Here is a 25,612-nt window from a genome sequence, read left to right on the forward strand (position 1 = left end):
CTCTGACCTGTCTGTCTCTCTGACCTGTCTGTCTCTCTGACCTGTCTGTCTCTCTCTCTGACCTGTCTGTCTCTCTGACCTGTCTGTCTCTCTACCTGTCTCTCTCTTTCTGACCTGTCTGTCTCTCTGACCTGTCTCTCTCTGTCTGACCTGTCTGTCTCTCTGACCTGTCTGTCTCTCTACCTGTCTGTCTGTCAGTCCCAGTGTGTCCCCAGTAGGAGAAGTGGTTTTAGAGTTGGGATGAAGCTGGAGGGCGTCGACCCGCTGCACCCGTCCATGTTCTGTGTGCTGACGGTCGCCGAGGTAACGCACACACACAGACACGCACACGCACACGCACACGCACACGCACACTCACACACACTCACACTCACACTCACACACACACTCTGTTGATAATGAGCTGTCCTCAGTGTTAACACCAGGTGTGAACGGGGCCTCAGTGTTAACACCAGGTGTGAACGGGGCTTCAGTGTTAATACCAGGTGTGAACGGGGCCTCAGTGTTACTACCAGGTGTGAACGGGGCCTCAGTGTTACTACCAGGTGTGAACAGGACCTCAGTGTTAACACCAGGTGTGAACGGGGCCTCAGTGTTACTACCAGGTGTGAACAGGACCTCAGTGTTAACACCAGGTGTGAACGGGGCCTCAGTGTTAACACCAGGTGTGAACGGGGCTTCAGTGTTAACACCAGGTGTGAACGGGGCTTCAGTGTTAATACCAGGTGTGAACGGGGCCTCAGTGTTAATACCAGGTGTGAACGGGGCCTCAGTGTTACTACCAGGTGTGAACAGGACCTCAGTGTTAACACCAGGTGTGAACGGGGCCTCAGTGTTAACACCAGGTGTGAACGGGGCTTCAGTGTTAACACCAGGTGTGAACGGGGCTTCAGTGTTAATACCAGGTGTGAACGGGGCCTCAGTGTTAATACCAGGTGTGAACGGGGCCTCAGTGTTACTACCAGGTGTGAACAGGACCTCAGTGTTAACACCAGGTGTGAACGGGGCCTCAGTATTAATAACAGGTGTGAACGGGGCCTCAGTGTTAACACCAGGTGTGAACGGGGCCTCAGTGTTAACACCAGGTGTGAACGGGGCCTCAGTGTTAATACCAGGTGTGAACGGGGCCTCAGTGTTAACACCAGGTGTGAACGGGGCCTCAGTGTTAATACCAGGTGTGAACGGGGCCTCTCTCTCAGGTGATTGGCTGTCGGCTCCGTCTCCATATCGACGGCTACTCCGAGTGCTATGAATTCTGGGTAAACGCTGACTCGGCCAACATCAGACAGACAGGCTGGTGTAAAGACAACAACCACAAGCTCCACCCACCCAAAGGTGAGTACAGGTAGCCCCGCCCCCTCACAGGTGACCACCTGACACAGGTGACATCACTACCTGTCTGTCTCTCTCCTCACAGGCTACAGCGAGACAGATTTTGATTGGCAGCACTACCTTCAGTCCACAGGCTCTCATGCTGCTCCGCCCACCCTGTTCACCTGTCGCCCTGCCGTAAGTATACACCTGTCTGTCTGTTCACCTGTCTGTCTGTCTGTTCACCTGTCTGTCTGTTCACCTGTCTGTCTGTTCACCTGTCGCCCTGCCGTCAGTATACACCTGTCTGTCTGTTCACCTGTCTGTCTGTTCACATGTCTGTCTGTCTGTTCACCTGTCTGTCTGTTCACCTGTCTGTCTGTCTGTTCACCTGTCTGTCTGTTCACATGTCTGTCTGTCTGTTCACCTGTCTGTCTGTTCACCTGTCTGTCTGTCTGTTCACCTGTCTGTCTGTCTGTTCACCTGTCTGTCTGTTCACCTGTCTGTCTGTCTGTTCACCTGTCTGTCTGTCTGTTCACCTGTCTGTCTGTTCACCTGTCTGTCTGTTCACCTGTCGCCCTGCCGTCAGTATACACCTGTCTGTCTGTTCACCTGTCTGTCTGTTCACCTGTCTGTCTGTCTGTTCACCTGTCTGTCTGTTCACCTGTCGCCCTGCCGTCAGTATACACCTGTCTGTCTGTTCACCTGTCTGTCTGTTCACATGTCTGTCTGTCTGTTCACCTGTCTGTCTGTTCACCTGTCTGTCTGTCTGTTCACCTGTCTGTCTGTTCACCTGTCTGTCTGTCTGTTCACCTGTCTGTCTGTTCACCTGTCTGTCTGTCTGTTCACCTGTCTGTCTGTTCACCTGTCTGTCTGTTCACCTGTCGCCCTGCCGTCAGTATACACCTGTCTGTCTGTTCACCTGTCTGTCTGTTCACCTGTCTGTCTGTCTGTTCACCTGTCTGTCTGTTCACCTGTCTGTCTGTTCACCTGTCTGTCTGTCTGTTCACCTGTCTGTCTGTTCACCTGTCTGTCTGTCTGTTCACCTGTCTGTCTGTTCACCTGTCTGTCTGTTCACCTGTCTGTCTCTCAGAGCTGTGGGTTCAGTGTGGGGATGAAGTTGGAGGCGGTCGACAGGAAGAACCCCGGACTCGTCTGCGTCGCCTCCGTCGCTGATGTCATCGATGACCACTTCCTGGTTCACTTTGACAACTGGGACGACATGTACGACTACTGGTGAGACACTAGAGGTACTAGTACTAGTAGTACTAGTAGTACTATTAGTAGTAGTAGAGGTAGTAGTAGTAGTAGTACTAGTAGTACTATTAGTAGTAGTAGTAGTAGTAGTAGCAGTAGTAGTAGCAGTACTAGTAGTAGTAGAGGTAGTAGTAGTAGTAGTAGTAGTACTAGTAGTAGTAGAGGTAGTAGTAGTAGTAGTAGTAGTAGCAGTACTAGTAGTAGTAGAGGTAGTAGTATTAGAGGTACTAGTAGTAGTAGTAGTAGTAGTAGTACTAGTAGTAGTAGAGGTAGTAGTAGTAGTAGTAGTACTAGTAGTAGTAGTAGTAGTAGTAGTAGTAGTAGTACTAGTAGTAGTAGTAGTAGTAGAGGTAGTAGTAGTAGTAGTAGTAGTACTAGTAGTAGTAGAGGTAGTAGTAGTAGTAGTAGTACTAGTAGTAGTAGAGGTACTAGTAGTAGTAGTAGAGGTACTAGTAGTAGTAGTACTAGTAGTAGTAGAGGTAGTAGTAGTAGCAGTACTAGTAGTAGTAGAGGTACTAGTAGTAGTAGTAGAGGTACTAGTAGTAGTAGTAGTAGTAGTACTAGTAGTACTAGTAGTAGTAGAGGTAGTAGTAGTAGAGGTACTAGTAGTAGTACTAGTAGTAGTAGAGGTAGTAGTAGTAGTACTAGTAGTAGTAGAGGTAGTAGTAGTAGTAGTAGTAGTAGAGGTAGTAGTACTAGTAGTAGTAGAGGTAGTAGTAGTAGTAGTAGTAGTAGAGGTACTAGTAGTAGTAGTAGTAGTAGAGGTACTAGTAGTAGTAGTAGAGGTACTAGTAGTAGTAGTAGTAGTACTAGTAGTAGTAGTAGTAGTAGTAGAGGTACTAGTAGTAGTAGTAGAGGTACTAGTAGTAGTAGTAGTAGTACTAGTAGTAGCAATAGTAGAGGTAGTAGTAGTAGTAGTAGTAGTAGTAGTACTAGTAGTAGTAGAGGTAGTAGTAGTAGTAGTAGTAGTACTAGTAGTACTAGTAGTAGTAGAGGTAGTAGTAGTAGTAGTAGAGGTACTAGTAGTAGTAGTAGTAGTACTAGTAGTACTAGTAGTAGTAGTAGTAGAGGTACTAGTAGTAGTAGTAGAGGTACTAGTAGTAGTAGTAGTAGTAGTAGTAGTACTAGTAGTAGTAGAGGTAGTAGTAGAAGTAGTAGTAGTAGTAGTACTAGTAGTAGTAGAGGTAGTAGTAGTAGTAGTAGTAGTACTAGTAGTACTAGTAGTAGTAGAGGTAGTAGTAGTAGTAGTAGAGGTACTAGTAGTAGTAGAGGTAGTAGTAGTAGTAGTAGTAGTACTAGTAGTACTAGTAGTAGTAGAGGTAGTAGTAGTAGTAGTAGAGGTACTAGTAGTAGTAGTAGTAGTACTAGTAGTACTAGTAGTAGAGGTACTAGTAGTAGTAGTAGAGGTACTAGTAGTAGTAGTAGTAGTAGTAGTACTAGTAGTAGTAGAGGTAGTAGTAGAAGTAGTAGTAGTAGTAGTACTAGTAGAGGTAGTAGTAGTAGAGGTACTAGTAGTAGTAGTAGTAGAAGTAGTAGTAGTAGTAGTACTAGTAGAGGTAGTAGTAGTAGAGGTACTAGTAGTAGTAGTAGTAGTAGTAGTAGTAGTAGTAGTAGCAGTACTAGTAGTACACCTCCTCCCCCTGGTTCACACCCCACCTCAGAAAACTCAAACAGACCGGCCGCCAACTTGAACGCCTCTGGAGAAAGTCATCACTCACTGTTCACCTCGAAGCCTACAAATCTCACCTCATCACCTACAAAGACGCCATCACTGCTGCCAAATCTGACTACTTCTCCACCATCATCAATGACCCCACCCGTAACCCCCGAACCCTCTTCTCCACTGTCAACACTCTCCTCAAGCCTCGTGCCAACCCCCTCTCTGACCCCTCACCTGATCTATGTAACTCATTCCTTCAGTTCTTCAGCGACAAAATCACCACCATCAACAACTCACTGCTCCCCGTGTCTGACCCAGCAGCAACCACACCGACCCCTTTTCTCTCCATCCCTCTGGACCCCCTGACCCCTCCCCCCCAGCACCGCCTCTCCCGGTTCGACCCTGTTGACTCAGCAACCATTGCCAAACTCATCAGCACATCCAAACCCACCACCTGCTCCCTGGACCCCCTCCTGACCCCCCTGCTGAAGTCCTGCCTCCCTGTCCTATGCCCCTACCTCACCGACCTCTTCAACTCCTCACTGTCCCATGGAACTGTCCCCTCAGCCTTCAAAACTGCTGCTGTCACCCCCACACTCAAGAAACCTGGTCTGGACCCCTCCTGTCTCAATCACTACCGCCCTATCTCCAACCTCCCCTTCCTCTCCAAAACCCTCGAACGCCTCGTCTCCACCCAGCTCCAATCCCACCTGCATTCCAACAACCTGCTTGAACCCCTCCAATCCGGCTTTCGCCCCCTCCACAGCACAGAAACTGCACTCCTCCAAGTCCTCAATAACCTCCTCACCTCTGCTGACACCGGAGCCCTCAACATCCTCATCCTCCTGGACCTGAGTGCAGCCTTCGATACCGTGAGTCACAACATTCTTCTCACCAGACTCCAAGACATCGGTATCGAAGGTACTGCACTCAGCTGGCTCCAGTCATACCTCACCAACAGATCGCACTTCATCTCCCTTCACAACAACTCCTCTGCCACATCCACAGTCACACAAGGTGTCCCCCAAGGCTCTGTACTCGGTCCACTCCTGTTCATAATCTACTTATTCCCCCTCGGTCAGATCCTACGCCACTTCAACCTGGACTTCCACTGCTATGCTGACGACACTCAGATCTACCTCAGCACCAACACCCCTCACAACCCACCGCTCTCCCACATCAACTCCTGCCTCTCTGCAATTAAAGCCTGGATGCAACAGAACTTTCTAAAACTCAACAGCGACAAAACACAACTCCTCCTCATCGGCTCCAAATCCACCCTCACCAAAACCAACAACCTCACACTCAACATCGATGGCACTTCTGTTTCCCCCTCCCCCCAGGTACGTAACCTTGGCGTGATCTTCGACTCCACCCTCTCCCTCGAGCCCCACATCCGCCACCTGGTCAAAATATCCTTCTTCCACCTTCGCAATATCGCAAAAATCCGTCCGTCCCTCACACCCCCTACAGCAGAGAAACTCATCCACGCCTTCATCTCCTCCCACCTTGACTATTGCAACTCACTCCTCTACGGCATCAGCAACACCTCCATCAATAAATTACAACTGGTCCAGAATGCAGCTGCCCGACTCCTCACCCACACCAAATCATGGCATCATATCACCCCAGTCCTGAAAGACCTTCACTGGCTCCCCGCCTCCCACCGGATCTCCTACAAAATCCTGACCCTCACCTACAAAGCCCTCCACCAACTTGCACCCCCCTATCTCTCTGAACTCCTCTCCCCCTACCAACCTCAACGGTCCCTCAGATCCACCTCAGCTGGTTTACTCTCCACCCCCACGTCCAAACTCCGCAGCTTTGGGGACAGAGCATTCTCCAGGGCAGCTCCCAAGCTCTGGAACTCACTCCCCAATCTCATCAGAGACTCCGATTCCCTCACCACATTCCAGTCCCGCCTCAAAACACATCTCTTCTCCTCTGCTTACCCGTAGCCTCCTTCCCCTCCCCATCAGTCCGTGTGTCTGGATGTGATTGTTCCTGTGTATGTCGCTTTTTGTCGTTCGTCTCCTGTCTGTCTGTCTCACACCGTTTTCCCCCCCGACTATGTTAAAGCGTCTTTGAGAATATTATAAAGCGCTATATAAATCCAATATATTATTATTATTATTATTAGTAGTAGTAGTAGTACTAGTAGTAGTAGAGGTAGTAGTAGCAGTAGTACTAGTAGTAGTAGAGGTAGTAGTAGTAGAGGTACTAGTAGTAGTAGAGGTAGTAGTAGTAGTACTAGTAGTAGTAGAGGTAGTAGTAGCAGTAGTACTAGTAGTAGTAGTAGTAGTAGTAGTAGAGGTAGTAGTAGCAGTAGTACTAGTAGTAGTAGAGGTAGTAGTAGTAGTAGTAGTAGAGGTAGTAGTAGTAGTAGTAGTACTAGTAGTAGTAGAGGTAGTAGTAGTAGTAGTACTAGTAGTAGTAGAGGTAGTAGTAGTAGTAGTAGTACTAGTAGTAGTAGAGGTAGTAGTAGTAGTAGTAGTACTAGTAGTAGTAGTAGTAGTAGTAGTAGTAGCAGTACTAGTAGTACTAGTAGTAGTAGAGGTAGTAGTAGTAGTAGTAGTAGTAGCAGTACTAGTAGTAGTAGAGGTACTAGTAGTAGTAGTAGTACTAGTAGTAGCAGAGGTAGTAGTAGTAGAGGTACTAGTAGTAGTAGTAGTAGTAGTACTAGTAGTAGTAGAGGTAGTAGTAGTAGTAGTAGTACTAGTAGTAGTAGAGGTAGTAGTAGCAGTAGTACTAGTAGTAGTAGAGGTAGTAGTAGTAGAGGTACTAGTAGTAGTAGAGGTAGTAGTAGTAGTACTAGTAGTAGTAGAGGTAGTAGTAGCAGTAGTACTAGTAGTAGTAGTAGTAGTAGTAGTAGAGGTAGTAGTAGCAGTAGTACTAGTAGTAGTAGAGGTAGTAGTAGTAGTAGTAGTAGAGGTAGTAGTAGTAGTAGTAGTACTAGTAGTAGTAGAGGTACTAGTAGTAGTAGTAGAGGTACTAGTAGTAGTAGTACTAGTAGTAGTAGAGGTAGTAGTAGTAGCAGTACTAGTAGTAGTAGAGGTACTAGTAGTAGTAGTAGAGGTACTAGTAGTAGTAGTAGTAGTAGTACTAGTAGTACTAGTAGTAGTAGAGGTAGTAGTAGTAGAGGTACTAGTAGTAGTACTAGTAGTAGTAGAGGTAGTAGTAGTAGTACTAGTAGTAGTAGAGGTAGTAGTAGTAGTAGTAGTAGTAGAGGTAGTAGTACTAGTAGTAGTAGAGGTAGTAGTAGTAGTAGTAGTAGTAGAGGTACTAGTAGTAGTAGTAGTAGTAGAGGTACTAGTAGTAGTAGTAGAGGTACTAGTAGTAGTAGTAGTAGTACTAGTAGTAGTAGTAGTAGTAGTAGAGGTACTAGTAGTAGTAGTAGAGGTACTAGTAGTAGTAGTAGTAGTACTAGTAGTAGCAATAGTAGAGGTAGTAGTAGTAGTAGTAGTAGTAGTAGTACTAGTAGTAGTAGAGGTAGTAGTAGTAGTAGTAGTAGTACTAGTAGTACTAGTAGTAGTAGAGGTAGTAGTAGTAGTAGTAGAGGTACTAGTAGTAGTAGTAGTAGTACTAGTAGTACTAGTAGTAGTAGTAGTAGAGGTACTAGTAGTAGTAGTAGAGGTACTAGTAGTAGTAGTAGTAGTAGTAGTAGTACTAGTAGTAGTAGAGGTAGTAGTAGAAGTAGTAGTAGTAGTAGTACTAGTAGTAGTAGAGGTAGTAGTAGTAGTAGTAGTAGTACTAGTAGTACTAGTAGAGGTAGTAGTAGTAGTAGTAGAGGTACTAGTAGTAGTAGAGGTAGTAGTAGTAGTAGTAGTAGTACTAGTAGTACTAGTAGTAGTAGAGGTAGTAGTAGTAGTAGTAGAGGTACTAGTAGTAGTAGTAGTAGTACTAGTAGTACTAGTAGTAGAGGTACTAGTAGTAGTAGTAGAGGTACTAGTAGTAGTAGTAGTAGTAGTAGTACTAGTAGTAGTAGAGGTAGTAGTAGAAGTAGTAGTAGTAGTAGTACTAGTAGAGGTAGTAGTAGTAGAGGTACTAGTAGTAGTAGTAGTAGAAGTAGTAGTAGTAGTAGTACTAGTAGAGGTAGTAGTAGTAGAGGTACTAGTAGTAGTAGTAGTAGTAGTAGTAGTAGTAGTAGTAGCAGTACTAGTAGTACACCTCCTCCCCCTGGTTCACACCCCACCTCAGAAAACTCAAACAGACCGGCCGCCAACTTGAACGCCTCTGGAGAAAGTCATCACTCACTGTTCACCTCGAAGCCTACAAATCTCACCTCATCACCTACAAAGACGCCATCACTGCTGCCAAATCTGACTACTTCTCCACCATCATCAATGACCCCACCCGTAACCCCCGAACCCTCTTCTCCACTGTCAACACTCTCCTCAAGCCTCGTGCCAACCCCCTCTCTGACCCCTCACCTGATCTATGTAACTCATTCCTTCAGTTCTTCAGCGACAAAATCACCACCATCAACAACTCACTGCTCCCCGTGTCTGACCCAGCAGCAACCACACCGACCCCTTTTCTCTCCATCCCTCTGGACCCCCTGACCCCTCCCCCCCAGCACCGCCTCTCCCGGTTCGACCCTGTTGACTCAGCAACCATTGCCAAACTCATCAGCACATCCAAACCCACCACCTGCTCCCTGGACCCCCTCCTGACCCCCCTGCTGAAGTCCTGCCTCCCTGTCCTATGCCCCTACCTCACCGACCTCTTCAACTCCTCACTGTCCCATGGAACTGTCCCCTCAGCCTTCAAAACTGCTGCTGTCACCCCCACACTCAAGAAACCTGGTCTGGACCCCTCCTGTCTCAATCACTACCGCCCTATCTCCAACCTCCCCTTCCTCTCCAAAACCCTCGAACGCCTCGTCTCCACCCAGCTCCAATCCCACCTGCATTCCAACAACCTGCTTGAACCCCTCCAATCCGGCTTTCGCCCCCTCCACAGCACAGAAACTGCACTCCTCCAAGTCCTCAATAACCTCCTCACCTCTGCTGACACCGGAGCCCTCAACATCCTCATCCTCCTGGACCTGAGTGCAGCCTTCGATACCGTGAGTCACAACATTCTTCTCACCAGACTCCAAGACATCGGTATCGAAGGTACTGCACTCAGCTGGCTCCAGTCATACCTCACCAACAGATCGCACTTCATCTCCCTTCACAACAACTCCTCTGCCACATCCACAGTCACACAAGGTGTCCCCCAAGGCTCTGTACTCGGTCCACTCCTGTTCATAATCTACTTATTCCCCCTCGGTCAGATCCTACGCCACTTCAACCTGGACTTCCACTGCTATGCTGACGACACTCAGATCTACCTCAGCACCAACACCCCTCACAACCCACCGCTCTCCCACATCAACTCCTGCCTCTCTGCAATTAAAGCCTGGATGCAACAGAACTTTCTAAAACTCAACAGCGACAAAACACAACTCCTCCTCATCGGCTCCAAATCCACCCTCACCAAAACCAACAACCTCACACTCAACATCGATGGCACTTCTGTTTCCCCCTCCCCCCAGGTACGTAACCTTGGCGTGATCTTCGACTCCACCCTCTCCCTCGAGCCCCACATCCGCCACCTGGTCAAAATATCCTTCTTCCACCTTCGCAATATCGCAAAAATCCGTCCGTCCCTCACACCCCCTACAGCAAAGAAACTCATCCACGCCTTCATCTCCTCCCACCTTGACTATTGCAACTCACTCCTCTACGGCATCAGCAACACCTCCATCAATAAATTACAACTGGTCCAGAATGCAGCTGCCCGACTCCTCACCCACACCAAATCATGGCATCATATCACCCCAGTCCTGAAAGACCTTCACTGGCTCCCCGCCTCCCACCGGATCTCCTACAAAATCCTGACCCTCACCTACAAAGCCCTCCACCAACTTGCACCCCCCTATCTCTCTGAACTCCTCTCCCCCTACCAACCTCAACGGTCCCTCAGATCCACCTCAGCTGGTTTACTCTCCACCCCCACGTCCAAACTCCGCAGCTTTGGGGACAGAGCATTCTCCAGGGCAGCTCCCAAGCTCTGGAACTCACTCCCCAATCTCATCAGAGACTCCGATTCCCTCACCACATTCCAGTCCCGCCTCAAAACACATCTCTTCTCCTCTGCTTACCCGTAGCCTCCTTCCCCTCCCCATCAGTCCGTGTGTCTGGATGTGATTGTTCCTGTGTATGTCGCTTTTTGTCGTTCGTCTCCTGTCTGTCTGTCTCACACCGTTTTCCCCCCCGACTATGTTAAAGCGTCTTTGAGAATATTATAAAGCGCTATATAAATCCAATATATTATTATTATTATTATTAGTAGTAGTAGTAGTACTAGTAGTAGTAGAGGTAGTAGTAGCAGTAGTACTAGTAGTAGTAGAGGTAGTAGTAGTAGAGGTACTAGTAGTAGTAGAGGTAGTAGTAGTAGTACTAGTAGTAGTAGAGGTAGTAGTAGCAGTAGTACTAGTAGTAGTAGTAGTAGTAGTAGTAGAGGTAGTAGTAGCAGTAGTACTAGTAGTAGTAGAGGTAGTAGTAGTAGTAGTAGTAGAGGTAGTAGTAGTAGTAGTAGTACTAGTAGTAGTAGAGGTAGTAGTAGTAGTAGTACTAGTAGTAGTAGAGGTAGTAGTAGTAGTAGTAGTACTAGTAGTAGTAGAGGTAGTAGTAGTAGTAGTAGTACTAGTAGTAGTAGTAGTAGTAGTAGTAGTAGTAGCAGTACTAGTAGTACTAGTAGTAGTAGAGGTAGTAGTAGTAGTAGTAGTAGTAGCAGTACTAGTAGTAGTAGAGGTACTAGTAGTAGTAGTAGTACTAGTAGTAGCAGAGGTAGTAGTAGTAGAGGTACTAGTAGTAGTAGTAGTAGTAGTACTAGTAGTAGTAGAGGTAGTAGTAGTAGTAGTAGTACTAGTAGTAGTAGAGGTAGTAGTAGCAGTAGTACTAGTAGTAGTAGAGGTAGTAGTAGTAGAGGTACTAGTAGTAGTAGAGGTAGTAGTAGTAGTACTAGTAGTAGTAGAGGTAGTAGTAGCAGTAGTACTAGTAGTAGTAGTAGTAGTAGTAGTAGAGGTAGTAGTAGCAGTAGTACTAGTAGTAGTAGAGGTAGTAGTAGTAGTAGTAGTAGAGGTAGTAGTAGTAGTAGTAGTACTAGTAGTAGTAGAGGTACTAGTAGTAGTAGTAGAGGTACTAGTAGTAGTAGTACTAGTAGTAGTAGAGGTAGTAGTAGTAGCAGTACTAGTAGTAGTAGAGGTACTAGTAGTAGTAGTAGAGGTACTAGTAGTAGTAGTAGTAGTAGTACTAGTAGTACTAGTAGTAGTAGAGGTAGTAGTAGTAGAGGTACTAGTAGTAGTACTAGTAGTAGTAGAGGTAGTAGTAGTAGTACTAGTAGTAGTAGAGGTAGTAGTAGTAGTAGTAGTAGTAGAGGTAGTAGTACTAGTAGTAGTAGAGGTAGTAGTAGTAGTAGTAGTAGTAGAGGTACTAGTAGTAGTAGTAGTAGTAGAGGTACTAGTAGTAGTAGTAGAGGTACTAGTAGTAGTAGTAGTAGTACTAGTAGTAGTAGTAGTAGTAGTAGAGGTACTAGTAGTAGTAGTAGAGGTACTAGTAGTAGTAGTAGTAGTACTAGTAGTAGCAATAGTAGAGGTAGTAGTAGTAGTAGTAGTAGTAGTACTAGTAGTAGTAGAGGTAGTAGTAGTAGTAGTAGTAGTACTAGTAGTACTAGTAGTAGTAGAGGTAGTAGTAGTAGTAGTAGAGGTACTAGTAGTAGTAGTAGTAGTACTAGTAGTACTAGTAGTAGTAGTAGTAGAGGTACTAGTAGTAGTAGTAGAGGTACTAGTAGTAGTAGTAGTAGTAGTAGTAGTACTAGTAGTAGTAGAGGTAGTAGTAGAAGTAGTAGTAGTAGTAGTACTAGTAGTAGTAGAGGTAGTAGTAGTAGTAGTAGTAGTACTAGTAGTACTAGTAGTAGTAGAGGTAGTAGTAGTAGTAGTAGAGGTACTAGTAGTAGTAGAGGTAGTAGTAGTAGTAGTAGTAGTACTAGTAGTACTAGTAGTAGTAGAGGTAGTAGTAGTAGTAGTAGAGGTACTAGTAGTAGTAGTAGTAGTACTAGTAGTACTAGTAGTAGAGGTACTAGTAGTAGTAGTAGAGGTACTAGTAGTAGTAGTAGTAGTAGTAGTACTAGTAGTAGTAGAGGTAGTAGTAGAAGTAGTAGTAGTAGTAGTACTAGTAGAGGTAGTAGTAGTAGAGGTACTAGTAGTAGTAGTAGTAGAAGTAGTAGTAGTAGTAGTACTAGTAGAGGTAGTAGTAGTAGAGGTACTAGTAGTAGTAGTAGTAGTAGTAGTAGTAGTAGTAGTAGCAGTACTAGTAGTACACCTCCTCCCCCTGGTTCACACCCCACCTCAGAAAACTCAAACAGACCGGCCGCCAACTTGAACGCCTCTGGAGAAAGTCATCACTCACTGTTCACCTCGAAGCCTACAAATCTCACCTCATCACCTACAAAGACGCCATCACTGCTGCCAAATCTGACTACTTCTCCACCATCATCAATGACCCCACCCGTAACCCCCGAACCCTCTTCTCCACTGTCAACACTCTCCTCAAGCCTCGTGCCAACCCCCTCTCTGACCCCTCACCTGATCTATGTAACTCATTCCTTCAGTTCTTCAGCGACAAAATCACCACCATCAACAACTCACTGCTCCCCGTGTCTGACCCAGCAGCAACCACACCGACCCCTTTTCTCTCCATCCCTCTGGACCCCCTGACCCCTCCCCCCCAGCACCGCCTCTCCCGGTTCGACCCTGTTGACTCAGCAACCATTGCCAAACTCATCAGCACATCCAAACCCACCACCTGCTCCCTGGACCCCCTCCTGACCCCCCTGCTGAAGTCCTGCCTCCCTGTCCTATGCCCCTACCTCACCGACCTCTTCAACTCCTCACTGTCCCATGGAACTGTCCCCTCAGCCTTCAAAACTGCTGCTGTCACCCCCACACTCAAGAAACCTGGTCTGGACCCCTCCTGTCTCAATCACTACCGCCCTATCTCCAACCTCCCCTTCCTCTCCAAAACCCTCGAACGCCTCGTCTCCACCCAGCTCCAATCCCACCTGCATTCCAACAACCTGCTTGAACCCCTCCAATCCGGCTTTCGCCCCCTCCACAGCACAGAAACTGCACTCCTCCAAGTCCTCAATAACCTCCTCACCTCTGCTGACACCGGAGCCCTCAACATCCTCATCCTCCTGGACCTGAGTGCAGCCTTCGATACCGTGAGTCACAACATTCTTCTCACCAGACTCCAAGACATCGGTATCGAAGGTACTGCACTCAGCTGGCTCCAGTCATACCTCACCAACAGATCGCACTTCATCTCCCTTCACAACAACTCCTCTGCCACATCCACAGTCACACAAGGTGTCCCCCAAGGCTCTGTACTCGGTCCACTCCTGTTCATAATCTACTTATTCCCCCTCGGTCAGATCCTACGCCACTTCAACCTGGACTTCCACTGCTATGCTGACGACACTCAGATCTACCTCAGCACCAACACCCCTCACAACCCACCGCTCTCCCACATCAACTCCTGCCTCTCTGCAATTAAAGCCTGGATGCAACAGAACTTTCTAAAACTCAACAGCGACAAAACACAACTCCTCCTCATCGGCTCCAAATCCACCCTCACCAAAACCAACAACCTCACACTCAACATCGATGGCACTTCTGTTTCCCCCTCCCCCCAGGTACGTAACCTTGGCGTGATCTTCGACTCCACCCTCTCCCTCGAGCCCCACATCCGCCACCTGGTCAAAATATCCTTCTTCCACCTTCGCAATATCGCAAAAATCCGTCCGTCCCTCACACCCCCTACAGCAGAGAAACTCATCCACGCCTTCATCTCCTCCCACCTTGACTATTGCAACTCACTCCTCTACGGCATCAGCAACACCTCCATCAATAAATTACAACTGGTCCAGAATGCAGCTGCCCGACTCCTCACCCACACCAAATCATGGCATCATATCACCCCAGTCCTGAAAGACCTTCACTGGCTCCCCGCCTCCCACCGGATCTCCTACAAAATCCTGACCCTCACCTACAAAGCCCTCCACCAACTTGCACCCCCCTATCTCTCTGAACTCCTCTCCCCCTACCAACCTCAACGGTCCCTCAGATCCACCTCAGCTGGTTTACTCTCCACCCCCACGTCCAAACTCCGCAGCTTTGGGGACAGAGCATTCTCCAGGGCAGCTCCCAAGCTCTGGAACTCACTCCCCAATCTCATCAGAGACTCCGATTCCCTCACCACATTCCAGTCCCGCCTCAAAACACATCTCTTCTCCTCTGCTTACCCGTAGCCTCCTTCCCCTCCCCATCAGTCCGTGTGTCTGGATGTGATTGTTCCTGTGTATGTCGCTTTTTGTCGTTCGTCTCCTGTCTGTCTGTCTCACACCGTTTTCCCCCCCGACTATGTTAAAGCGTCTTTGAGAATATTATAAAGCGCTATATAAATCCAATATATTATTATTATTATTATTAGTAGTAGTAGTAGTACTAGTAGTAGTAGAGGTAGTAGTAGCAGTAGTACTAGTAGTAGTAGAGGTAGTAGTAGTAGAGGTACTAGTAGTAGTAGAGGTAGTAGTAGTAGTACTAGTAGTAGTAGAGGTAGTAGTAGCAGTAGTACTAGTAGTAGTAGTAGTAGTAGTAGTAGAGGTAGTAGTAGCAGTAGTACTAGTAGTAGTAGAGGTAGTAGTAGTAGTAGTAGTAGAGGTAGTAGTAGTAGTAGTAGTACTAGTAGTAGTAGAGGTAGTAGTAGTAGTAGTACTAGTAGTAGTAGAGGTAGTAGTAGTAGTAGTAGTACTAGTAGTAGTAGAGGTAGTAGTAGTAGTAGTAGTACTAGTAGTAGTAGTAGTAGTAGTAGTAGTAGCAGTACTAGTAGTACTAGTAGTAGTAGAGGTAGTAGTAGTAGTAGTAGTAGTAGCAGTACTAGTAGTAGTAGAGGTACTAGTAGTAGTAGTAGTACTAGTAGTAGCAGAGGTAGTAGTAGTAGAGGTACTAGTAGTAGTAGTAGTAGTAGTACTAGTAGTAGTAGAGGTAGTAGTAGTAGTAGTAGTACTAGTAGTAGTAGTAGTACTAGTAGTAGTAGTACTAGTAGTAGTAGAGGTACTAGTAGTAGTAGAGGTACTAGTAGTAGTAGTAGTAGTAGTACTACTAGTAGAGGTACTAGTAGTTGTAGAGGTACTAGTAGTAGTACTAGTAGAGGTACTAGTAGTAGAGGTAGTTGTATTCACCGTACATCCATCCTGTGGGCTGATCAATACTTATTGATTATTGATTGATCAGGTGTGACAGCAGCAGTCCGTACATCCATCCTGTGGGCTGATCAATACTTATTGATTATTGATTGATCAGGTGTGACAGCAGCAGTCCGTACATCCATCCTGTGGGCTGATCAATACTTATTGATTATTGATTGATCAGGTGTGACAGCAGCAGTCCGTACATCCATCCTGTGGGCTGGTGTGAAGAACAAGGACGACCTCTCACCGCTCCTCAGGGTACAAGTACACACAGGATACACTCTGTAGTACACACAAGTACACACAGTATACTCTGTAGTACACACAAGTACACACAGTATACTCTCTGTAGTACACACAAGTACACACAGTATACTCTCTGTAGTACACACAAGTACACACAGGATACACTCTGTAGTACACACAAGTACACACAGGATACACTCTGTAGTACACACAAGTACACACAGTATACTCTCTGTAGTACACACAAGTACACACAGTATACTCTCTGTAGTACACACAAGTACACACAGTATACTCTGTAGTACACACAAGTACACACAGTATACTCTCTGTAGTACACACAAGTACACACAGTATACTCTCTGTAGTACACACAAGTACACACAGTATACTCTCTGTAGTACACACAAGTACACACAGTATACACTACGTAGTACACACAAGTACACACAGGATACACTACGTAGTACTCTGAGTACTTATCAGTACTTGTGTTTTTCAGGTCACCTGAACCCGGAGAACTTCCTGTGGGAGGAATACCTGCTGGAGACCAGAACCACCGCCGCACCCTGTTCAGCCTTCACTCTGGTGAGGAAACAAGGAGGTAGAGAAGGAAACAAGGAGGTAGAGAAGGAAACAAGGAGGTAGAGAAGGAAACAAGGAGGAAGGGAAGTGAACAAGGAGGTAGAGAAGGGAACAAGGAGGTAGAGAAGGAAACAAGGAAGGGAATGGAACAAGGAGGTAGAGAAGGAAACAAGGAGGTAGAGAAGGAAACAAGGAGAAAGGGAAGTGAACAAGGAGGTAGAGAAGGGAACAAGGAGGTAGAGAAGGAGACAAGGAAGGGAATGGAACAAGGAGGTAGAGAAGGAAACAAGGAGGAAGGGAAGTGAACAAGGAGGTAGAGAAGGGAACAAGGAGGTAGAGAAGGGAACAAGGAGGTAGAGAAGGAAACAAGGAGGCAGAGAACCTGTCACTCAGTGAGCTGATGATTGACAGGTGTCAATGACTTTTCGTCCAATCAGAGAGCTCCTCATGGTTTCCGGGGCAACCAGAAGCTGGAGGCGGTGGACAGGAGGAACCCCATGTTGGTCCGCGTCGCCACGGTAACAGATACAGAAGACTACAGGGTGAAGGTACTTTGGACCTGTCTGTCTACCTGTCTGTGTACCTGTGTGATGTCATTAGGTGTGTGATGATGTCACCAGGTGTGTTTACCTGCAGGTTCATTACGACGGCTGGTCGGAGCAGTTTGACCTCTGGAGTGACAGCGACCTCTGTGACCTTCATCCTGTCGGCTGGTGTCAACGCACGGGACACCCACTGGAACCCCCCCCAGGTCAGACAGACAGGTCAGAGAGAGAGAGACAGGTCAGAGAGAGAGAGAGACAGGTCAGACAGACAGGTCAGAGAGAGACAGACAGGTCAGACAGACAGGTCAGAGAGAGAGAGAGACAGGTCAGAGAGAGAGAGACAGGTCAGAGAGAGAGAGACAGGTCAGACAGACAGGTCAGAGAGAGAGAGAGACAGGTCAGAGAGAGAGAGACAGGTCAGAGAGAGAGAGAGACAGGTCAGACAGACAGGTCAGAGAGAGAGAGAGACAGGTCAGAGAGACAGGTCAGACAGACAGGTCAGAGGGAGAGAGACAGGCTTAAAGGTCACCTATTATGCAAAATGCACTTTTCCATGTCTTTTAAACATCAATATCTGTCCCCAGTGTGTCTACAGGCCACCATAGTATCATAAAAGACCATCCTCTCTCTTTTTCTCCTCCTCCGTTTGTCCGGAAATGGGTGCAGAAAAAAAAATCGCTTTTTTTCCTTCTCTTCTGACGTCATTAGAGAAATGCAAGCCATATAAGGGTTTCCTGGTCGAACCAGAGAGAACCTTCAGTAGCTGACCCCGCCCCACAGCGCGTCACTGTCTCTCCTCCTCAACCGAACTTGAGCAAAGTCTGCAAGAACCAGCAGAACAGGCTTCATGTACTCCCATCATCTAAATATAACATGTTCTTTCACAAAGGCTTTATGTAATTACACTGTTTAAACAGATGATATTTATATATTATATATATTTGATGTCATGCATGTAGCAGAGTACAGGGAGTAAATAGTGACTTGTAAGCAACACAACACATTTCTGTTTCACAGTCAAACTTTATTTGAGTTGACAGATGACAATATTAATTATTCACAGCATTTGTAATCATCTCACCTGTTAGTTAGTTATGTTAACATGGTACAGGAGAAAGTCTTCAGCTCTGGTAAACTATGGTAAGCTAAGCTCCGGTGGTCTGTAGTCATGGTAACACAGAGACAGCTACTACTGTAAATAATATACCATTACTCTGATCTTCCATACATTTATCTTTTAGCAGAAATAATGAACTGACTACTGTTTCACATCTTCTATTTTCCACCCTGATGGTCGCTGTGTTTACACACCGTGTCATAGCGGTAGCATGTAGCTAACCCGTTAGCATGTAGCTACATGCTAACGGGTTAGCTCTGTATCTCCCATCTGCTCTCAGCTATCTGCTCTCAGCTGTCTGCTCTCAGCTGTCTGCTCTCAGCTGTCTGCTCTCAGCTGTCTGCTCTCAGCTGTCTGCTCACAGCTGTCTGCTCTCAGCTGTCTGCTCACAGCTGTCTGCTCTCAGCTATCTGCTCTCAGCAGATGGGAGATACAGAGCTAACCCGTTAGCATGTAGCTACATGCTAACGGGTTAGCTACATGCTACCGGGTTAGCTCTGTATCTCCATGTAAACAGAGCCATCTGCTTTCAGCTATCTGCTCTCCTCTGGGATGATTCTGTCGGTCATTTCTCACAGATGGATCTGTAAAGACAGACGTAAAACAGAGTGTATGTTTACGGTTTACAGAGTTGATGCATGAGGTAAACACTGAGTTAACTAACAGAGATATAAACAGTATTATTTACCTGAGAGAAACCGTCAGGAAAACCTGGAATCTGGACCGCAGATGTTCATCATGTGTCGCCGATTTCTGATCAGATTCCTCCGGTAACGTGCGCTGGGTGAAGTTTCTGGTTTATAAACTTTAAAGTGGTTTATAAGCTCTATTCTAGCTGCTATCTCTCCACTCGTCTCTCTCTAGAGAGCTGCTCCGGGAGGGAGGGGGAGGGTGACGCTGTTGTTGAGGAAGTTTGATTGACAGAAAACGCTGACCAATCAGAGCAGAGTGGGAGGAGACAGGCTGTGAATCAGTGGTTTTCAGACAGAGGCTGAATTAGGCTCTGAGGCAGGCAGACTCAGGCTGCAGTATGAGAAGAATAAAGGGTTTTTTGAACATTGCAGCATGTAAACATGTTCTAGTGCAACATTAAAATACATCTATGAACCTGGAAATGAGCATAATATGTGACCTTTAATGCTACTAACAGTGTTTCTGTTCCCTCTGTGTGTGTGAGACAGGTTGGCCTCCCCTGTCTGTCTCTCAGGGTGTCTGTCCCACTCCAGGCTGCCGAGGAGTTGGACACATTAAAGGAGCCAAATACACCGGACACCACAGGTACATTCACACCTGCCGAGTCATGTTTTCTGTCTGCTGAGTCGTGTTTTGTGTCTGCTGAGTAATGTTTCTGTGTACTGAGTCGTGTTTCTGTCTGCTGAGTCATGTTTTCTGTCTGCTGAGTAAATTTTTTCTGTCTGCTGAGTCATGTTTTCTTTGTGCTGAGTCATTTTTCTGTCAGCTGAGTCATGTTTTGTGTCTGCTGAGTCATGTTTTGTGTCTGCTGAGTCATGTTTTGTGTCTGCTGAGTCATGTTTGTCTCTCACCCAGTGCCTTCGGCTGTCCGTACTCGGACATTAATATGCGTAAGGAGGTGGTGCTTCCTGATAGGCTGGGAGGAGAGAGAGTCATCACCCTCGTTCCTGTCAGCATATATCACCACGGCAACCAGTCAGACAGGTAACCTGATCTTTAGTAGGCGATTGATTGAGTTCAATGAGTATTTATTATCTCTCTACCTACCTGTCTGTCTACCGGTCTGTCTCTCTACCTGTCTACCTGTCTGTCTCTCTCTTTACCTGTCTGTCTGTCTACCTGTCTGTCTCTCTACCGGTCTGTCTCTCTACCTGTCTATCTCTCTAACTCTCTCTCTCTACCTGTCTGTCTCTCTCTTTACCTGTCTGTCGCTCTACCTGTCTATCTCTCTACCTGTCAGTCTCTCTACCTATCTGTCTCTCTACCTGTCTGTCTGTCTGTCTACCTGTCTATCTCTCTAACTCTGTCTCTCTACCTGTCTGTCTCTCTACCTGTCTGTCTCTCTGTTGAGCAGGAGGAGTGTCCAGGTGAAGATGGAGCCCAGAGACGAGACTCTGCTGCTTCCTCTGGGGAAGAGAAGAAGACAGACGGACAGGTGAGACAGACAGACAGGTCAGACAGACAGACAGGTGAGACTGACGGACAGGTGAGACAGAAAGACAGACAGACAGTAGGACAGACAGACAGGTGAGACTGACGGACAGGTGAGACAGACAGACAGACAGACAGACAGACAGTAGGAAAGACGAACAGGTGAGACAGACAAACAGACAGACAGGTGAGACTGACGGACAGGTGAGACTGACGGACAGGTGACACAGACAGACAGACAGACAGACAGACAGACAGACAGACAGACAGACAGTAGGAAAGACGAACAGGTGAGACAGACAAACAGACAGACAGGTGAGACTGACGGACAGGTGAGACAGACAGACAGACAGCCAGGTGAGACAGACAGACAGACAGACAGACAGACAAACAGACAGACAGGTGAGACTGACGGACAGGTGAGACAGACAGACAGTAGGACAGACAGACAGGTGAGACTGACGGACAGGTGAGACAGACAGACAGACAGACAGACAGGTGAGACAGACAAACAGACAGACAAACAGACAGACAGACAGACAGGTGAGACTGACGGACAGGTGAGACAGACAGACAGACAGACAGTAGGACAGACAGACAGACAGACAGACAGACAGGTGAGACTGACGGACAGGTGAGACAGACAGACAGACAGACAGACAGACAGACAGACAGTAGGACAGACAGACAGGTGAGACAGACAAACAGACAGACAGGTGAGACTGACGGACAGGTGAGACAGACAGACAGACAGACAGTAGGACAGACAGACAGGTGAGACAGACGGACAGGTGAGACTGTTGTTTACATATCCCAAAGCATTATGGGAACTGTAGTTCTAGATGTGTTGTAAGAACAGCCTCCATGATCAGTTATCAGTTAGTTTATTGATTAATCGTCTGATCAATAAGATATGAGGACCCATTTTATATATATATATACTGAATCCACCAATCAGCTCATTGATTCAGCTCTGTTTCATCATCACCTCCTGCTCTCTGCTGGCTCCGCCCCCAGACTGTCCCAGCCAACCAAATACCTCCGTGTGAAACAGGAAGAGGAGGAGCTTCACATCAGAGCCCTCGGCCCAGGTACAGTAGACAGGTAGCGTAGACAGGTAGAGTAGACAGGTAGAGTAGACAGGTACAGGTAGAGTAGACAGGTACAGTAGACGGGTACAGTAGAAAGGTACAGTAGACAGGTACAGGTATAGTAGACAGGTACAGTAGACAGGTACAGGTACAGTAGACAGGTACAATAGACAGGTACAGGTACAGTAGACAGGTACAGTAGACAGGTACAGGTATAGTAGACGGGTACAGTAGACGGGTACAGGTATAGTAGACAGGTACAGGTATAGTAGACGGGTACAGTAGACAGGTACAGTAGACAGGTACAGGTATAGTAGACAGGTACAGTAGACAGGTACAGTAGACAGGTACAGGTACAGAAGATGGGTACAGTAGACAGGTACAGGTATAGTAGACAGGTACAGTAGACAGGTACAGTAGACATGTACAGTAGACAGGTACAGGTACAGTAGACAGGTACAGTAGACAGGTACAGTAGACAGGTATAGTAGACAGGTACAGTAGACAGGTACTGTAGACGGGTAGAGTAGACAGGTACAGTAGACAGGTACAGTAGACAGGTACAGGTATAGTAGACAGGTACAGTAGACAGGTAGAGTAGACAGGTACAGTAGACAGGTAGAGTAGACAGGTACAGGTATAGTAGACAGGTACAGTAGACAGGTAGAGTAGACAGGTACAGTAGACAGGTAGAGTAGACAGGTAGACAGGTACAGGTATAGTAGACAGGTACAGTAGACAGGTACAGGTACAGTAGACAGGTACAGTAGACAGGTACAGGTATAGTAGACAGGTACAGTAGACAGGTACAGGTACAGTAGACAGGTACAGGTATAGTAGACAGGTACAGTAGACATGTACAGGTACAGTAGACAGGTACAGGTATAGTAGACAGGTACAGTAGACAGGTACAGGTATAGTAGACAGGTACAGTAGACAGGTACAGGTACAGTAGACATGTACAGTAGACAGGTACAGTAGACAGGTATAGTAGACGGGTACAGTAGACAGGTACAGGTACAGTAGACAGGTACAGTAGACGGGTACAGTAGACAGGTACAGTAGACGGGTACAGTAGACAGGTACATGTACAGTAGACAGGTACAGTAGACAGGTATAGTAGACAGGTACAGTAGACAGGTACAGTAGACGGGTACAGTAGACAGGTACATGTACAGTAGACAGGTACAGTAAACAGGTATAGTAGACAGGTACAGTAGACAGGTACAGTAGACAGGTACAGTAGACGGGTACAGTAGACAGGTACAGGTACAGTAGACATGTACAGTAGACAGGTACAGTAGACAGGTATAGTAGACAGGTATAGTAGACAGGTACAGTTGACAGGTATAGTAGACAGGTACAGTAGACAGGTACAGTAGACAGGTACAGTAGACGGGTACAGTAGACAGGTACAGGTACAGTAGACATGTACAGTAGACAGGTACAGTAGACAGGTATAGTAGACAGGTATAGTAGACAGGTACAGTTGACAGGTATAGTAGACAGGTATAGTAGACAGGTATAGTAGACAGGTATAGTAGACAGGTACAGTAGACAGGTACAGTAGACAGGTACAGTAGACAGGTACAGTAGACGGGTACAGTAGACAGGTACAGGTACAGTAGACAGGTACAGTAGACGGGTACAGTAGACAGGTACAGTAGACAGGTACAGTAGACAGGTACAGGTACAGTAGACAGGTACAGTAGACGGGTACAGTAGACAGGTACAGTAGACGGGTACAGTAGACAGGTACAGGTACAGTAGACAGGTATAGTAGACAGGTATAGTAGACAGGTATAGTAGACAGGTACAGTAGACAGGTATAGTAGACAGGTATAGTAGACAGGTACAGTTGACAGGTATAGTAGACAGGTATAGTAGACAGGTATAGTAGACAGGTACAGTAGACAGGTATAGTAGACAGGTACAGTAGACAGGTACAGTAGACAGGTACAGTAGACGGGTACAGTAGACAGGTACAGGTACAGTAGACAGGTACAGTAGACGGGTACAGTAGACAGGTACAGTAGACAGGTAGAGTAGACAGGTAGAGTAGACAGGTACAGGTACAGTAGACAGGTACAGGTACAGTAGACAGGTACAGTAGACAGGTACAGTAGACGGGTACAGTAGACAGGTACAGTAGACGGGTACAGGTACAGTAGACAGGTACAGTAGACAGGTAGAGTAGACGGGTACAGGTACAGTAGACAGGTACAGTAGACAGGTAGAGTAGACGGGTACAGGTACAGTAGACAGGTACAGTAGACAGGTAGAGTAGACGGGTACAGGTACAGTAGACAGGTACAGTAGACAGGTACAGGTATAGTAGACAGGTAAAGTAGACGGGTACAGGTACAGTAGACAGGTACAGTAGACAGGTACAGTAGACAGGTACAGGTATAGTAGACAGGTACAGTAGACAGGTACAGGTACAGTAGACAGGTACAGGCATAGTAGACAGGTACAGTAGACAGGTACAGTAGACAGGTACAGGTATAGTAGACAGGTACAGTAGACAGGTACAGGTATAGTAGACAGGTACAGTAGACAGGTACAGGTATAGTAGACAGGTACAGTAGACAGGTACAGGTATAGTAGACAGGTACAGTAGACAGGTACAGTAGACAGGTACAGGTATAGTAGACAGGTACAGTAGACAGGTACAGTAGACAGGTACAGGTATAGTAGACAGGTACAGTAGACAGGTACAGTAGACAGGTACAGGTATAGTAGACAGGTACAGTAGACAGGTACAGTAGACAGGTACAGGTATAGTAGACAGGTGATCAGGTGGTCAGGTGATCAGGTGATCAGGTGATCAGGTAATGTAACGCTGTAAAGGGTCACTTACATAAAAACACAGTTCTGTTGTCATGGAGACACTCAGCATCCTCCCTCGGTCTCCATGGAAACAACGGTCAGATGAGGTGACTGTTTCCATGGAAACAGCTCTCCATAGTAACTGCTGTGTTGAGTTACCCTCTGAAGGACTGATGCCTGTCTCACTACCCAGTGGGGTGAGACAGGTCAGTCTACAGACAGACAGACAGGAGGAAACCTGTCTGTCTGTCTGTAGAGTGAACTGTCTCACTGCCCCGTGGGGTGAGACAGTTGAGTAAACCTGTCTGTCTCTCCAGCAGCAGAGTCCAGTCTGCAGGCCGTCCTCCACCAGTCTGTCTTCCTGTCGGCCATGTCTCCTCAGCCAGGACGAGACCTGTCTCTCTCTCTCTGCTGGGAGCAACACGGCAAACTGCTGCCGGGAGTCACCGGAGTCCAACCAGAGACCGTCCAACACTGGAGCGTCCAGCAGGTCTCCATCTGTCTGTCTCTCACTAACCTGTCTCTCTGTCTCTGACCTGTCTCTCTCTCTAACCTGTCTCTCTGTCTCTGACCTGTCTTTCTCTCTCTAACCTGTCTCTCTGTCTCTAACCTGTCTGTCTCTCTAACCTGTCTGTCTCTCTCTAACCTGTCTCTCTGTCTCTGACCTGTCTCTCTCTCTAACCTGTCTCTCTGTCTCTGACCTGTCTCTCTCTCTCTAACCTGTCTCTCTGTCTCTAACCTGTCTGTCTCTCTAACCTGTCTGTCTCTCTCTAACCTGTCTATCTCTCTCTCTCTCTCTCTCTCTCTAACCCAGTGGTCTCAAACTCAATTTACCTGGGGGCCGCTGGAGGCAGAGTCTGGGTGAGGCTGGGCCGCATCAGGTATTCCACAAAAAAAGCTTTGTTAAAAAAAACAACAATCTTCTCAAACGTCATTATTAACAGTTCTTTAACTTGAATGGGTTCTTCTGAACATGAACTGTCCTGAACATGAATGGAACATTGAAGAACATGAACGGTTCTTCTGAACATGGCCTCTATTGCGTCTCCCACTTTTCCTGAAATTGTCTGTGCTCGTCACCAACCTTTCTCTTCACTGCAGGCTTTGAAAAAGACAAGATATATATTCATTCCACTTGGTGTCACTCCGCAATAAAGTTGTGCCTGCTGTGTTTGTGTTGCTCTGCAATTACACCACCAAACCGCTAGTTGGCGGCGGCGTCTCTATGAGTTTCTTCTTCTTCTTGTACTACAAACAGAAACTGAGGGAGTTGGAGCTAATAACTGTTGAACCACAGAACTTTTACATTACTGCAACGCCGAAAAGAGAAAATATATCTGAGTGGATTTGTTGTGAACAAACATTGAAAAGATGGAGGCAGAGAGAAGTAGAACTTGGTCCTGGTCGCTCAGCATCGCTGAGAGACTGGACCAATCACAGCTGTTGCGGTCTGCGTCGCCGCGACGTGTAGTTACATTTCTGGAGAGGTGCACGTCAGGCTACGGCGTCGATTCAACGCAGAAGTATAAATCAAGCTTTAATCTAGTTT

At 46.6% G+C, this 25,612-nt stretch overlaps 2 protein-coding genes across 6 annotated transcripts in view; both read left to right on the forward strand.

Moving 5' to 3' along the window:
• l3mbtl4 (L3MBTL histone methyl-lysine binding protein 4) overlaps window positions 1-25,612 on the forward strand; it is a 34,717-nt gene that overhangs the window by 4,320 nt on the left and 4,785 nt on the right. For 2 of the 5 annotated variants that reach the window (XM_074628261.1, XM_074628265.1), the window contains 13 exons: window positions 199-303; window positions 1,200-1,335; window positions 1,418-1,509; window positions 2,405-2,547; window positions 15,708-15,784; window positions 16,275-16,360; window positions 16,795-16,905; window positions 16,994-17,108; window positions 19,201-19,297; window positions 19,568-19,696; window positions 20,067-20,147; window positions 21,161-21,234; window positions 24,381-24,553. In XM_074628261.1, the coding sequence (XP_074484362.1) occupies window positions 199-303; window positions 1,200-1,335; window positions 1,418-1,509; window positions 2,405-2,547; window positions 15,708-15,784; window positions 16,275-16,360; window positions 16,795-16,905; window positions 16,994-17,108; window positions 19,201-19,297; window positions 19,568-19,696; window positions 20,067-20,147; window positions 21,161-21,234; window positions 24,381-24,553 (1,419 nt within the window). Of the gene's footprint in view, window positions 304-1,199; window positions 1,336-1,417; window positions 1,510-2,404; window positions 2,548-15,707; window positions 15,785-16,274; window positions 16,361-16,794; window positions 16,906-16,993; window positions 17,109-19,200; window positions 19,298-19,567; window positions 19,697-20,066; window positions 20,148-21,160; window positions 21,235-24,380; window positions 24,554-25,612 lie in introns of all 5 variants that reach the window. The other 3 variants (XM_074628263.1, XM_074628262.1, XM_074628264.1) reach the window with 3 other exon arrangements.
• The window catches only part of LOC141763683 (piezo-type mechanosensitive ion channel component 2-like), a 109,135-nt gene continuing 100,877 nt past the window's right edge, over window positions 17,355-25,612 (forward strand). Inside the window, exon 1 of the mRNA XM_074628260.1 lies at window positions 17,355-17,373. The gene's annotated coding sequence lies outside the window, so the exon portion shown is untranslated. The remainder of the gene's footprint in view (window positions 17,374-25,612) is intronic.

Source organism: Sebastes fasciatus, unplaced genomic scaffold (assembly GCF_043250625.1).
Source record: "Sebastes fasciatus isolate fSebFas1 unplaced genomic scaffold, fSebFas1.pri Scaffold_26, whole genome shotgun sequence".
NCBI lineage: Eukaryota > Metazoa > Chordata > Actinopteri > Perciformes > Sebastidae > Sebastes > Sebastes fasciatus.